The 16,519-nt window shown below is 39.1% G+C and overlaps 1 protein-coding gene across 1 annotated transcript in view; it reads right to left on the minus strand.

Annotated features, from left to right (window-relative positions):
- Nucleotides 1-16,519, minus strand: part of LOC124711142 (codanin-1) — a 167,461-nt gene that overhangs the window by 52,872 nt on the left and 98,070 nt on the right. The window contains exons 7-8 of the mRNA XM_047241037.1: nucleotides 12,567-12,861; nucleotides 8,831-9,048 (exon numbers count right to left, since the gene is read on the minus strand). Of these exons, the coding sequence (XP_047096993.1) occupies nucleotides 8,831-9,048; nucleotides 12,567-12,861 (513 nt within the window). The remainder of the gene's footprint in view (nucleotides 1-8,830; nucleotides 9,049-12,566; nucleotides 12,862-16,519) is intronic.

A 16,519-nucleotide genomic window follows, 5' to 3' on the forward strand; every position in this document is an offset into this window, starting at 1 on the left:
TTGTATTACATGCTGCAGACTACCAGAACAGTCAAGGACAGGTGCAAGGAACATCAGTGACATATCCAATTTAAACAATCACTCCAATCAGCTGTCACTGAGTACCGCCTGTAATATAATCATGAAATGAAATATGATGAGACTAGCCTTATGGTGCAAATGCCCAATTTCTGGGACAGCATAATTAAGCTGTACATTGAAATAAAGATGTCAGAAAACTTAACAAACAGTGATGGCAGTATCAATTTGAATAACGCTTAAAGTCTGGCACTCAATTTACTAAAATCTTGTTAGCCATTATGTCCACCAGAGTTGAAAATGCTGAGAGAGTTTGAGTTTCATGAAATATCAGTGCAAGCTCTGGGGAAAGGGCATATTGGCTACTAGGAGTCAAACTTGGCTATAAGTTGTGGTGTGAGACCAACAGTAGCTCCCAGTCTGGTTGGTGTCCAGGCAGCGAGTACATGTAACAGCAAAACTCACAGCACCAGAAGAAGGTAGCTGCGTCCGTTGTCAAAATATTGTGCCTAAAGCAGAAAGAACAACTTGACAGAACACCTGGAAGCAGAATGTTAATAGATGTATATTGCTGATGTCAATCTGTTGTAGAATTAGGAACATATTACATAGTCACATATCATGAAATTTTGCAGAACAGAAATCTCCTCTACATAAATCAACACGGATTTGGCAAACAGAGATCTTGTAAAACTCAGATTTCTCTGTTCATCTACAAAATCCAGAGAGCCATATACATTGGTGCACAGATTGGCACTGTGTTCCTTGACTTCAAGAAGGCATCTGATACAGTGCCGCACTCTCATTTATTGAACAAAATTACCAAGTTTACTGAGTACTGGACCAGATTTGTGACAGATTCAGGACTTCCTTGCAGAGAGAACTGAACAAATCAATGTTAACAGAACAAAGTTTATGAAGTAAAGATAATTTCACAAGTTAGAGATGTGCTTACAATCTAGTGGATAATGTTGATTCAGCTTCTCAAGGATATTTGTACTTGATATGGTTGTCTACTAGAACATGCCAACAACAGAAAACTGTAGCGAATCGCAGGAAGACCTGAAAAGGATCAACAATTGGTGGAGGATTAGCATTTGGCCTTTATCATAAATCAATGTAATGTAGTGTGGATAAATAGGAAAAGAAATTCATTACTGTACAATACACTATTGGTGACATATTGATGTAAACAGTTGAGTAACATAAAATTCTTAGGAGTAACCAGCCAGAATGACCTACGGTGGAATGACCATATAAAACAAACAAAAAACCAAATAAAAGCAATTGACAGGCTGAGATTCACTGGAAGAATTTTAAGGAATTGTAACTCATGCAATAAAGAAGTGGCATACAAAACACTTGTTCAACCGGTTCTTGAGTACCGTTGATCAGTCTGTGACCATTGCCAGGATTAATAAAAAAGAGATAGGGAGGATCCAACAAAGAACAGCGTGTTTCATTACAGGATCATTTAGTCAGCATGAGAGCATTACAGACATTTTCAACAAATACTTATGGCAGATGCTGTAACAGGAGCATTATGTGTCATGGACAGAGTTACTATTCCAATTCTGAGAGAGTACGTTCCAGGAAGAGTCATGCCATATTTTAGTTCCTCCCACATACATCTTGTTAACTGACCACAACGAGAAAATCCAACAGACAGGTACATTGATATGCTTGCAAGTGAAACAGGGAATGCAGCACAGTGCAATGGTATCAGAAGCACTAAGCATGCAAGTGAAACAGGGAATGGAGCACAAGGCAGGGGTAACTGAAGCATCCTCTGCCTTGCACTGTGTTGAGGCTTGTGGGTGTAGACGTATATGTAGATGGTAAAAGAATTCAATTGCTGAATAATCATGACATAAAATAGGTGCAAAAAAATTTAATGCCAGAGCTACACCTTAACAGATCATTTGTGATGGTGTCAATGATGAATACATTATGCCTGACATATGAGGATTGTTCAGAAAGTGAAGTTCTCATGCTGTCTGGTATATAGAGTGAGGGTTGCACAGGGCTTTCAGTCTAGCTGGATCACCCAACTCAGTATGAGTCTGGCAGTGCTGCACAAAGGTTACTGAACGGCTGTTTGTGTTGTAACGGTTAATTGCTCTGCCTGTGAATTATGTCCTTTCCATTTTCTATGTGTGAATAATATGAAGGCTGTAGATATTCACAGTGAACTTTCTGCAGTATGCGAAGACAACATTATGAGCGATAGTGCTATAAGAAAATAGTGCTATTTGTTTGAGGAAGTTTGGATGACCATTTATTGTGGCAAATGAACTTTGTTGCAAACATTTAAGACAGAATCAGAGAAAATTGTTAGTTCCCTCAGATATCACAGACAGTGTTGTTCACATTTGAGACCGATAACCTTAGTTATCTCAATTTTATGAATGACAGGTCCCATGCCTATGTCTGACGTGCACAAAATGAAGAGACTGGGAGCCACAGTAATGTTTCTTATGTGGTACGATGCAGAAGCACATTATTCCTCAATCACACTGTGATAGGGGATGAAACATGTGTTCCACATGTCAGCATATGCCTTTGTAGAGACAAAACACAAATCAACTAAGTGAGGCCACACTGCTCAACACGTAACCTTTAAAGTGTGCCAAACATTTTCTGCACAAAAAATGATGATAACAGTTCTTTGGGACACAAAGGGATTATTTCTTGTTGATTTTCTGGAATGAGGCACTACAATAAACTCTAAAATTTACTGTGAAGCTCTAAATAAGTTCAGAAGAACCATTCAGAACAAAAGGCATGGGACGTTAAGTTCTTGCATCCTTGTGCATGACAATGCTGAGCCATATATTGCTGCATACACACAAATGATATTTAGCAATTTCAAGTGAGAATCGTTTCATCATCTTCCATGCAACCCTGAACTGTCACACAGAAATTTTACCTGTTTCTCAAGATGAGAAAAATGGTTAGGATCACACTGGTCTGAAGATGATGTGATAAAGGAGTGAGTCACAGTATGGTTTAACCTTCAGGTGACAGAATTTTACAACAAGGACACTGAAAAACTTGTTTCTCAATACGACAAGAGCTTTAATATAGGAGGCAATCATACATAAAATAGCTAACAGTTGTAGGTTTAAGTTGTATACAGTTAAAAAAACTCTTCACATACTGGCATTTTTCCTAAACAAATGGAAATTAATAGAACTAACTTTCCAAATAGCCCTTGTATGAAAGGATTACAGGTCAAGAATGTACATACTCTAAACTATTAAGAAAGTGAGAAATAACTGACAGTTAAAAGAGACACAAGAAAAATTTCCAGTGTGACCACGATGATGCTGAAATCAGTGAAATTTTGTTTTTGTTATGTTGGTATATATTGAGCAATAATGCATGACAAGAGGAAACTTCAGACGCTGGCTAATTTGTGCAGGCAGCATTTAACAGTCGTTTCACTCAAATGAAGAAACTAAAGTACACTCAGAAAATACCTTATCTGAAACTGCTAGAAATTAGAGCCAACACAGAGGTTTAGCAATAATCATTCTTCCCAAGTGCCATTTGCAAATGGAACAGGAAAACGAGCCTAAAACTTGAAGATCTGTGGAAAAAAATAATGACAGCATAAGCACACCAAAAGAAAATGTATGGCAACATTTGCATTAATAATTATCTATGAGAAAGGTTTCAGTAAGGCGAGTCCTGAATTTATTGAATACTGATTAAAAGACGATGCAAAAACAAATGGTTTAGCATTTTTTAAAAGGAATCAAAAAAATTTTGTGTTACTGCATGTACGAAGTGCGCCCACGATATCTTTCCAAAAATGAAACACAGGTTAAAGTAATGACTGAAAGTCAGTGTTCCTCACTATAAAAAAGCTGAGGTGACTTACCGAACGAAAGCACTGGCAGGTCGATAGACACACAAACAAACACAAACATACACACAAAATTCAAGCTTTCGCAACAAACTGTTGCCTCATCAGGAAAGAGGGAAGGAGAGGGGAAGACGAAAGGAAGTGGGTTTTAAGGGAGAGGGTAAGGAGTCATTCCAATCCCGGGAGCGGAAAGACTTACCTTAGGGGGAAAAAAACAGGTGTCTGTATGTGTGGATGGATATGTGCATGTGTGCGAGTGTATACCTGTCCTGCTTTTCCAGTCACAAACTTCTCTAGATGGGGGAGTAGATGAAAGCCAGGGGATGTCATATCTGGTGAATAGAATGTATGCTCCATCATTTCATACTTTTTGTCCGCCGCCGATGAGGCAGCGTTACGCAATCTTGGCAGCGCGCCAGCCGCGGTCTGACCGACGAACAGCGGACGCGAGCACCTAGTGAGGCTAGTGCTCGCGTCCGGGATAACTATCAGCTGGCACTGTGAAATCGTCTAAGTCCCTTATCTCTCGCCGCGCCAGTGCGCGGCTATACAAGCGAGCGCTGCCCGCGTAGCGGATCATTCGTGCTGCTGCTGCTGCACAGGCAACTGCATTGAACGCTGCCAAGATGCCTTACAGAAGATACAGTCGCCGTCGCCGTGCAAGACAGACTATATATAAAACAATTGAAGACGTCGAAATGACCACATCTGCCGCCGACAAGAAAAAGAATACCATCAAATCTGTCGCTGCACACTCTCTACTGGACGGACCTGCAGTGTCTGTATGTGTGGATGGATATGTGCATGTGTGCGAGTGTATACCTGTCCTTTTTTTCCCCCTAAGGTAAGTCTTTCCGCTCCCGGGATTGGAATGACTCCTTACCCTGTCCCTTAAAACCCACTTCCTTTCGTCTTCCCCTCTCCTTCCCTCTTTCCTGATGAGGCAACAGTTTGTTGCGAAAGCTTGAATTTTGTGGGTATGTTTGTGTTTGTTTGTGTGTCTATCGACCTGTCAGCGCTTTCGTTCGGTAAGTCACCTCATCTTTGTTTTTATATATAATTTTTCCCACGTGGAATGTTTCCCTCTATTATATCACTATAAAAAAGCTCATTTATGAGCCATGTTTCTGACATGGAAAAGAGTTTCGTATTTCATCAGTAGACTACAGCTGTCCACAAAGGTACATTGGCACGAAAAAATCTGACGGACAAAAAGTATGAAATGATGGAGCATACATTCTATTCACCAGATATGACATCCCCTGGCTTTCATCTACTCCCCCATCTAGAGAAGTTTGTGACTGGAAAAGCATTTTAAGTCCGACGAAAGGCAGTATTTTGCAAACCCTTCAGAAACTTTAGGGATTGAATCTACTCTTTGGAAAAGCTCTGGACGAAGTGTACTGACCTAAAAAGAGACTAAGTTTAAGGGAAAAAAGAAAAGAAAGGAAAAAAAAAAACCTGTTACAGTAGAGCATTGATTACCCAAGCAGAGTCAGCTGATCGACCACTTAACTGAATCACTGAACTGGGCTCGCTCACGCATGCTGCTCCCCCCCCCCCCCCACCCCCAACACACTGCCCCCACTTCTGTCTGATCCCCCCTTCAGTCCCATCCCCAGCACACCAATGCCAAACTGCCAACAACAGTAACCCTTTGTGCTCTGTTACAATCTCTCATCTCAACTTTGCCGTGTAAAGTAAACTTGTGCTATAAAATGCCTAAACGTAAATGAGTTATCCTTCCTACAAGATTAATAAAAGGTCAGAGGAAGGTAAATCTGCTACCAAGTTATCCAATGAGTGTGAAGTTGGTAAGTCGCCAATCACGGATTTGGAGGAGGAGGGGAGGGGGAGGGGAGGGGAGGGGAGGGGAGGGGAGGGGGGGGGGGAAGAAGAAGACAAGCATCGCAAATTTTTTATCTACCGTATTTACTCAAATCTAAGCCGCACTTTTTTTCCGGTTTTTGTAATCCAAAAAACCGCCTGCGGCTTAGAATCGAGTGCAAAGTAAGCGGAAGTTCTGAAAAATGTTGGTACCCCGCCACAACTAACTTCTGCCGTCGAATATATGCAGCGCTACACAGGCATGCTTTGCAGGCAGAAAGATAAATACTGGCGCCAAAACCTCTAACTCAGTAAATAAATTTAAAAAAAGGGTGGAAGACAAGCTTTTTTCTCCGCCCCGAGTTTCGACCATTACATTTTCGTACATTATCCAACGAAGTAAATACAAATTCCGTATTGTTCATCTTCGAATGTAGCAGCATTTCAATGTACTACAAAAATCCAACTGGAAAGACTGTTTGGGATGTTTGTCAATATGGCCAACTCTACGTTCTGAATTTTTTCCTACTTGTGAGAAGAGATGGTTGCTAATAGGAACTTTTATGAATTGTGAATCACATGCAGTATTCTCTTCACCATAAGAATAATACAAATATAAACATTTTGCCATGTATTCTTTCGTGTTTGCTGCTATCTCATTTAAATCTTGTTTGCCTAATAAACGATGAAACTAGTGTGAGACAACAGCAAACGCGGGAGAATATACATATCATGTCATGTTTATATTCGTATTATTCTTATGCCTAATAGTGATACAGTCAGAAATGAAGCACGGCAATTGACTAGATTTTTAAATCTAAGATGACTCTAATTTCTGTGCAGAATGTGATGTACAAAAGAGGCGTCTGCAAAGATTTTCAAACGGCGAAAAATTTTAGCTAAACTCTCGTTCAGAACATCTTCTATCATACGCAGTCTATTATTTGGTTCTTGTTGATCATTATCAAAGAAAGCACCAGTGTAAGTAACAACAAATAGCAGTCTCTTGCCATTGTTTCGCTAAAGAGACAATTCCTCTCTCTTTTTTTTTATCGTAAGCGGCATTAGCGTGCACAAAAGCAAGCCATGCCGCGATCGGCGACAGGTCATACACACACATTATCAGAATGCGACAAACAATGCATGACACAGTACAAAAACGCATTTTCAGCGTAGAGTGACGTAAACACCTATAAGAAAGTGAGCGGCACTTATCAGATCAAAGAAAAATAAGCAATTGATTCAAACCAGACGTAGCACGTGAAAAAGGAAGGGTACCCGTATAAATAAGCGCCTGACACATAGCAATGGCTACCTGGTAAAGCTTAACTGCTAAGCTTACGACTCGAACCAAACTACTGTAGCTCTATCGTCATTCATTCGACCTAAATTGTGTCTCATATTACAATGGACCAACTGTGTTTCGATTTGAAGGTGCGGCCTAAAACTTTTCTATCCCTTGAATTTCGAGTCTCAAATTTCAGGTGCGGCTTAGATCCGGGAAAATTTTTTTTCCTTGATTTCGAGTCTTATTCTCAGGTGCGGCTTAGATTAGAGTGCGGCTTAGATTCGAGAAAATACAGTAAGCTTGATTCTACCGATGGATCGACAAGTGGTAAAACTATGAAGCTTTTCACAAACACAGAGCTAGATGAGGCTGTTTACAAATGGCTTACATAAAACAGATCACAAGAGAAACATCTCTCATCCCGCTCTATGTGAGGAGGCAATTCAACTTAACGAAATCTTGGATTGTCCAATTTTAAAGCAAGTAAGGGTTTGTTAAAATGCTAAGTCAAGACACAACATTTGTGAGCTTCAGATACAAGTAGAAAAACTGTCTGCTCATTCTTCAGCAGCAGATTCTTTGAAAATCAAACTAAGGGACGCACTGAGGGAAGAAGATTACACTCTCGAAATGTCCACAATGCTGATGAAATTGGGCTCTATTGGAAAGCTTGCTGAGAAAAACTCTTGCTTCATGTCACAAATCAGTAACACCTCTTAAAATAAGCAAGCACCATATTAACACCTACTGTTTCCACTTGCGCTAATGCTACTGGCTGCCACTGACTGCCTAGGCTCGTCATTGATAAAAACATGAATCCGCATTCTTCCACCTAACATAACACCCTTATTACAGGCCATGGATCAAGATGATATTCAGACATTTAAACAGCATTACAGAAAAGAATTGTTATGTAAGATATTGTCATAAAGAGAAGAGGTGGGAAAACAATGTCTGTTAAGAACTAAAAAGTATTGATTTGAAAGATGCAGCACGGGACAGTGTAAAGCAACAGAATTTGGAAAACAGCCCGAAATAAAATTTTGGGTATCGAGGAAAGTTCTCAAATTCTAACTGTAAATAACAAACAGAATGGTATGTCCTAAATGCTCAATATGCTAAAAGACTTCAATTGCCATGAATGTGTGAATTTCATCACTAATAAAATTGATGTACCCAGCGTCTTGTCAACTAGTGGTCCAAATCACTTACCTTTTACATACTGCCTTACAATGACTTGAAGCTCAAGATGAAAGCAAACAGTATCAGATATCTGCCCTGGGGGAAAAAGAGAGAGAGAGAGAGAGAGAGAGAGAGAGAGAGAGAGAGTGTACTACTTCACTGCTAGTAAGCAGGTAGGCTTAAACAGATCAAAATTAAGGATTTTTTTTTTAAGCGTTAAATTCTATACATATGTAATGTACCTGCAAAATGCATGTATTTTTTGTTTACTATGCTGTAGTACATACATTCCTATTGCACTTGCTTTTGTAATAATGACACAGATTAAAGTTATTATAAATATATGAAGTTTTATTTGTAAATTGGTAAATAATAGTATACAGTACAATTATCAGAATAAAACAGTTTCCCGAACACGCATGTCCCCCAATTAGTGTGAATAACTGACGCTCTACTGTGTTTTGCATAGGAAAGCACAGTATCAGTATTTCTCTCTGAGGTTCAGAAATTTTCAGAGCAAATACAATATGTTTATGATGTTTCACTATCACTAGCTGGTGGGGGAACACACACACACACACACACACACACACACACACACACACACACACAGAGCACTGCTACCAAAGTACCAAAGACCATACCTCAAGCTGTTTTGTTGATGTGGGCTGCATCTGTCGACCGAGATCAGCAGAGACAGGTGTTATGTGCCTGAGAGATCTGTGGCTACGAGAGTGTGGATCTTCAGCCAGTGTTGCCCTCAGCACACCCCAAAAAGGACAACACATATAAACACATTCTTCATCCACCAAATGTAAAAGGTCTAACGGTGAAGATGTGGTGACTGACTCCTCAGGAACACCTACACCATGAAAACCAATAAACATATAATTTAGCAAATAGAAAAAAGGAAAGGGAGGGAAGGAGAGAGAAGCATTATTCAAGAAGCCAAATGGAATAAATGGAGTTTAACAGTGTCACAAGTACCAGCCAGTCACTAGGCACAGTGTGCTAGATCATGAGAAGGTGATCATAAATGCATGGGACAAAAGAATAGCATAGCTCTCTTCATAAAGGTGTGGCCAGCAGAAACCAGTTTCATTATTTGTGACTAACACAGTTGAATGGTGGCTGAAGGTTATATAAAGGTCAGTAGTGGGTTTGGGAGAGGAAAAGGAACTGAGGACATTAGTATATGGAGGGTTGTCTGGGTAACTATGGGAACAGTGGTAGAGTTAGAAATTGGTGGGGGCAGAGGCAGGGACAGAGAGGCGGGCATTGGGGGGGGGGGGGGGGGGGGGGGACACCAAACAGCGAGGTCATCGGTCCCATCAGATTAGAGAAGGATGGGGGAGGAAGTCAGCTGTGCCCTTTCAAAGGAACTATTCCAGCATTTGCCTGAAGTGATTAAGGAAAATCATGGAAAACCTCGCACAGTTGAGTCAAAAATGACTTTACAACTTTGGAAAGATATTGAAATTTATTGAGATAACTTACAGAAAAAGTATATATGTCAGTTTGTTGCAAACTAAGTTTTACATAAAAGTGTCAAATGTCATCTTGGTTCAATGCTTTGCCGCTTTCTCATGGGCTACTAATGCTTTATTTTCCAATTATTGTTCCATTTTCTGATATGATGCTATTGAAGTATTTTAATTTTTGTTTTTTACATGCCTTTATGTGCTTGCCCTCTATTATTATGTTTACTACATTTCTCTACTGCATAGGTATTCAATCTTTTGAAAATTTACTTTCAATTCCCACTTATCACATTCTTCTAATAATTTTCTTAGCATAAACAGATCTCATCCTCTTCATTGGCTACCACAATCTGATTATCTGTGAAGAACCAGATGTACAAACATTGATCTTTTGTAATGGTTACTATATCTAATTTTAAAGTGATTGAAGATCTGCTTCTTACAGCCATCATAAAATCGTTTGCCTGGAAACATTCCAATTGCTGTACACTCAAGAGCTACAATGGAAAGACCCTTTTCATATGGCCATAAGTCATAACGACTTCAGGAAGGAAGATTTAGGGTTTTATGACTCATTGATTACAAGGTTATTTAGAGATGGAGATTGAAGCAAAGGAACAATCACAATATTTGCCTGGAGAGTTTTAGGGAAATCATGGAAAACCTAAATCTGGATGGCTGACAGGGATTTGAATCATCGCCTCCCAAATGCAAGTCCAGTGTGCTAACCACTGTGCTGCCTCACTTGGTAGATGGCCAGGAGGCACCTTTCTAATCCTAGCTTTTGTCAGTTACCCTCTTCCCAATTTTTAACAACTTTTATTTTTGTAAGGACCTATGGAACCGTTTTATTCTGCATGCTTGATGTGGCTCTTGGTTGCTCCAGTAATCATCATTTTACACATCAATATAAGTAAAAGATATGGTAGTGAACCACATTTCCTACTTTATCATCTTCAATTCTTTGATGGAATTTTAGACTAGTCTTGCTACTATCTTCAAATTTTTGCAGCAGCAAGAACCTAAAACTGCAGAAAACCCAAGAAGAATTTAAATTACAAGTTTGCTAGAAAAATCTCCGATTACACTCCAGCATTAGCTCTAGGACACTTTCTTTGAACTGCTTTTTGAGCTTCATCCATTGTAATGGTAAAGAGGGAAGGAGCCAGCTAAATATTTTATTGGGTTTCTCTGTTCAGAAACAAACTGAGCTTTTACTTTGGATGTGTAGATAGCTGAGATTGGGTCACATAGGAGTTTTGTAAGCAATCACCTTTGTAGATTAATCGCTTTTCCCAGTTTCCTGCCACCTCCTTTAGTTTTGACTGAGCCTACATGTTCATTCCATTTCATATCCCCCAAATTGTTACACTCACGTATTGCACAAGTTGACCGATTCCAACTGTGATTCATTGTATTATACTCATAGGATACTATGGTTTTGTGTTTCATGAAACGCACAATTTTGATCATTTCTGAACATTTAAAGGAAATTGCCACCATAGCAAACTCTTAATAAGATCAACTAACCCTCCCCCCCTCCCCGTGTCAAGTAGTACTTCGTTTTAGATACGGGAAACATCTGCAAAAGTGTGAGGTGACTTTTTATATTGCCTGTCCCATCATTAATATACAACAAGAACAGCAAGGGTCTCAAAATACTTGCCTGGGACACACTTGAAGGTAATTCTAGATTTGTCACTGACTCTCCATCTCAAACAACATGCTGTGTGCTCACTACCTCCATCCAGACACAATTTTTTTTATATACTCTATATGATTGTATGTTCATTAACACATATTGGTGTGGTACTGAGTCAAAATCTTTCCAGAGGTCAAGTAATAATGCATCTCCTGACTGCCTTGATCAACAGCTTTCAGGATGAGATGTGAAAACAGTGCAAGTTGAGATTTGCATGGCTGATGTTTTCAGAATAATAAATACTGCTTGGCATGGAGGAGGTCATTCAGTTTGCATTGGTGTAATAACTGCTGTCCAACAGATTATGGGAAAAGAAAAGACATACTTATGTAAAATTATTCCTAACAGCAGATGTGGTGCCTATGGGCAGCAATCATGTTGCAAAAAGATTTTTAACTATACAGTATTGATGGTGGTCAGTGGGTCTTATGTGGAGAGAAGTTTTTTAAAGATTCACCAGAAAGGGCAAGTGTTCAACATCAAAAAAGATGACCGGCTGACTGAGAAATGGGTTTGGGAAAGAGTTTCTTGTCTTCAAAAAAGCAGGGAAAAGGTTGCTTTCACAAGAGTTCATATCACGAAGATGTCATATATATCTGAAATGTACAATAAAGTAAAAGCAACCATCCACCTATAGCTGACTGATGTGTGGTGCAGAGAAACACATGTCTGTCAGCTGTAGGTGAGTGATTGCCTTTCCTTTATTTTATATATTATTCCATCCAGGAACTTACATTGCTAATTCACTTATATTTGACAAACATGAGGGATCTAGGATTGTGGGGTGTAGGATAGACCATTCTAGCTACGAATTAGGATGGGGAAGACATTTACAGCAGCTTCCAAGTGTGGTACATACAGTCTTACAACATAAGCATTATGTCACACTACAGATTTAAAATTACGGGTGAAAGATCTACAATAATATTGATCTTTATCCATAAATATAGGAACATAGCAAATTAAAGTCTTGGACTATCTTAATTTATTTAATATATTACATTGCACTTATGCAATGGGAAATCTGTATGTTAAAAAATGAAGTCAGTGCACTTAACACTTTAATGAAATAACTATCAAAATATATACAAATCATTCAGCTCAATACACAAGAACCTCCCCTTATGCAAAAATACCTAGCAAAATTGTTTATTTTCTGCTGAAAAATGTTATGCAACATGCCGTGGAAATAAGTACCTTCTCTTTCCTGTTGTGAGAGCCAAGAAAAGTACAGCCCCTCTGGGAAGTTGGGCTGATCAAACAGCCAACCGAGGCACAGACGCAATAAGAGGGCTGAGTGATTTGGTAGATCTGAGAGATGGTGCCTGTGTACCGTGAACAGAAGCCGCAGTACTGACACATAATAAGGAAGACGTAATGAGACTGTGTCCAGCATTGCAAGATACTTGACAATCCATGGAACTGTAAGAACCATACGGTGCGAATTAACTGCTGCTTGAAGTGAAGACAGTACATCAAATGGAGGTGGTATCTGGAATATAAACAGCATTTTGTCATTAATTTACATTTGTAAAGGAGTTTTTTCTCTTTTATGACAGCAAGAACAAAGGTAATGCAATGAGATACAATCTAGATAGTATGATATGAGACACTTCTGAAACTAAATTAAATGAAACAACAAATTTACTGTTACCAGTGACTGTTTAATATCTCCACAATGCGTTTCAAAGATTTACTCGTCCATCATCAGGTGCATTTACGTTTGTTATTATGACGTGTGTATATGTGTGTAACACACGTTGTGTTACGATTTTTTGGAGGAACTTGTGGCAATGGCTAATGGAGAAACAAATACTATTTCAGGACATGGTTTTGGGTTTCTTATGACAAAAAACGAAACATATATCTAATGGTAAAAATAAATTAAGTAAAATAGAGTACCTTCATTGGTCACAGGTTCCTTTCACTGTCGTAGCACATCACATGAATACTGTGATATTTTGTAAACAAATATGGTGTTTAGAAACTATTAGGTGCAAGGATCACATAGTGGAAGAGAAACATCATCACAAAGTACAAAGAATATACATCGTGGCAACATTATTACAGAATAAATTTTAAAGGATTTTGGAAAAATTGGAAATTTGTGGTAGGTTCCTGTGGGACCAAGCTGTTGAGGTCATCAGTCCCTAGGCTTACACACTACTTAATCTAACTTAAATTAACCTACAATAAGGGCAACACATACACCCATGCCTGAGGGAGGACTTGATCCTTCAACGGGGGAGGAGCCGCGCAAACCGTGGCAAGGCGCCTCAGCTCAGACCGCACAGCTACCCAGCATGACAAGGATTTTAGAGATCTTTGTTTTGAGGTGTTGAATACAAGACTTCGATAAATATTTCAGGTGGTATATAAATCCAGTTTTGTCAAGTTCATATAGCTTAAACTTCATATTCGTTTATATAATCAGGTGAAATGTTACAAACTTTAAGTACAATAATTATGTTGGCTACATTGGTAAAATTATACACAACTAACAATTTTGGGTGGGATTCACAGATAGATGTGAAAGGCTGGAGACAGAGGGAGAGAAAGCGTGAGAGAAAGTGAACGACGGAGAGGGTGGCAGGAGTGATTGGATGAGAGCAAACTTTCCAAGATAGTGGGTTATTAAGATTATATCTGTTACATGTAATAACTGCCTAATAGGGTAATACATTGGTTAATGCTTTAAAATATGCAGATGGATGTACAATTTGTGGCAGTGCTCGTATGCAAACACATAGAGAAACTTTAGACTTCTTACAAACTGACAACATAACAGAAATACATGTAAATCCAACAGCCAGAATACAAAAGGAGATTAAACACATTTAAAACAACATTAACTTCCTACTCGCCATCCAAAAAGCAAGAAACATTGTAACAGTGAGCCCACAAGCACCTTGCCTTAGATCGCAACCAAAGTTACACAAAAATGGGACGCTCATCAGGCCAACAGTGAACAGTAGGAATAGCCCAGCATTAGAACCCAACAAAATGCTCTTCAAAATTCTCAAAGAAGCATACACATTAAATAATGAGAGAACACTTAAAAAAGGCACCAGAATTTACACAACATGTCAAAGACACACAAGTACCTGACAGAGCCACACTTGCCTCATTTGACATACAAAACCTTTATTCCTCTGTGCCAATAGATCCCACATTACGGATAATTAATGCCAATCTACAAAAGCACAAAGAAATCCCTTCAACTCACATTACTGAACTAATGGACCTGGTCAAATTCACACTTTCACAGAGTTATTTTAAATTTAACAATAATATAATATTGTTAGCTGAAATATTTACACGTAATTTAGAAGACAAAATCTTGAATTCCAATCACCACCCCCTCAAAAATATCATCTACTACTTCTGATATGTAGATGATACCATTTTAATCAATGGCACAAAAGACAACATCAATGAGTTGAACCAGTTATTCAACAACTCCCATGAAAATATAAAATTCACAGTTGAACACCAACCAGATGACAGTACAATTTTTTTAGACCTTACCATTACAATAAAGAATAACAGACATTAGTTTGAAATTTATCAGAAGCCTACCACAACACATACTACAATCCACAGCTCCTTTTGTCACCTCACAGCCCACAAAATGGCAGCATTCAGGTACATGATCAACAGAGCTATCCAGCTACCACTCTCTGAAGACAAATGTGAACAAGAAATTGAAATAATAAAACAAACAGCTATTGCAAATGGTTGTAACATCTCCATAGCAGACACCCTAAAACACTCAATAGTGGCATAGCAATGACATAAAAAAAAAGAATAAACAACTTCCATAGTGTCCCCTTCCTAGGTAACATTTCATATCAAATTGCCAATGTCTTCAAACAAAAAGGTATAAACATATCCTTTACCACAAACAACAAGACTGGACAAAAGTTATCCCATATCAGCACACAAAACCACTTCATCACACAGGTGGGTATAAAATTGAATGATTGGAATGTGACTGCTTTTACATAGGCCACACAGGCAGATAATTTGAGATTAGATTTAAAGAACACATGGCAGCACTAAAAAACAAAAAGTGCTACACATCAGCAATAGCCACCCACCTGCATGAACAAAACACCATGTTAGCAACACAAGAATCAACATCCTACACGTCAAACTCAAAGGCAAAAAACTAGACATCTTTGAAATGCTCCAGATATACAAACACCAAACAAAACAACCTTAATCCTTTTTAAATGACAAAAATGACAATATTGTCGCAGAAGAAACTGTGCAGTACAGTCACTGTAATGTAGTGGTTATGATACTAGGCTGTTATATGGAGGGTCGTGAGTTCAAAACTCACCTGAACTGTAAAATTTTAATTTATATATTCGATTTGAGTACATTCTAGAAGTATCCACAAATGGCAAGAATCATTGTAGTGGAATGTTCCGTTGCCGTATATATACCGTATGTGTTCTGGCCGGAGGCAGTTCGCTCTGCGCTCTTATACGTGCAAGTGCTGAATAAACCTTCGTTAAGTGAATTTAGCGTTCGTCATTCATCTACTCACACCTTCTTCTATGTGACATTATTCTGGTGGAGACGCTGGGTATTGGAGCTTGTGTTACCACACATTATCGACGACACAGTGGCTTCCATGAGGCCACAACAGAGCTGCCGTTTACGTGGTGAGAAACCCAAGTTCGAGCCATATTCAACAGATCGCAATCTATCGCGGACAGAAGAAGAAGAGGATGTTACGATGACAGCAACTGAGTGCCACCACATGAGACATCCTTCCAGGTTCTCTGGTGGTGATGGCCAATATCCAAAAAGGTGGCTGAAGGTATATGAGTGTAGAGCCAAATTTAACAAATGGGATGACACCATGTGTTTGGCTACCGTATTTTTCTACTTGGAGGGCACTGCCAAGCAATGGTATGAGAACAACGAGGAGAAGTTCACAAGCTGGGAAGTATTCCAGGCAGAACTGCACAAGTATTTCGGTGACACACAATGACAGAAGTGCAAGGCTGAAGATAAATTAAAGTGCAGGGCACAGCGTCCAGGAGAAACAACAGTATCCTACATTCAAGACGTTCTGGAGCTGCGTAAAATAGTGGATCCTAGAATGAAGGAGAAAGACAAGGTTGCACATCTCATGA

The sequence above is a fragment of the Schistocerca piceifrons genome, chromosome 8 (genome assembly GCF_021461385.2).
Source record: "Schistocerca piceifrons isolate TAMUIC-IGC-003096 chromosome 8, iqSchPice1.1, whole genome shotgun sequence".
NCBI lineage: Eukaryota > Metazoa > Arthropoda > Insecta > Orthoptera > Acrididae > Schistocerca > Schistocerca piceifrons.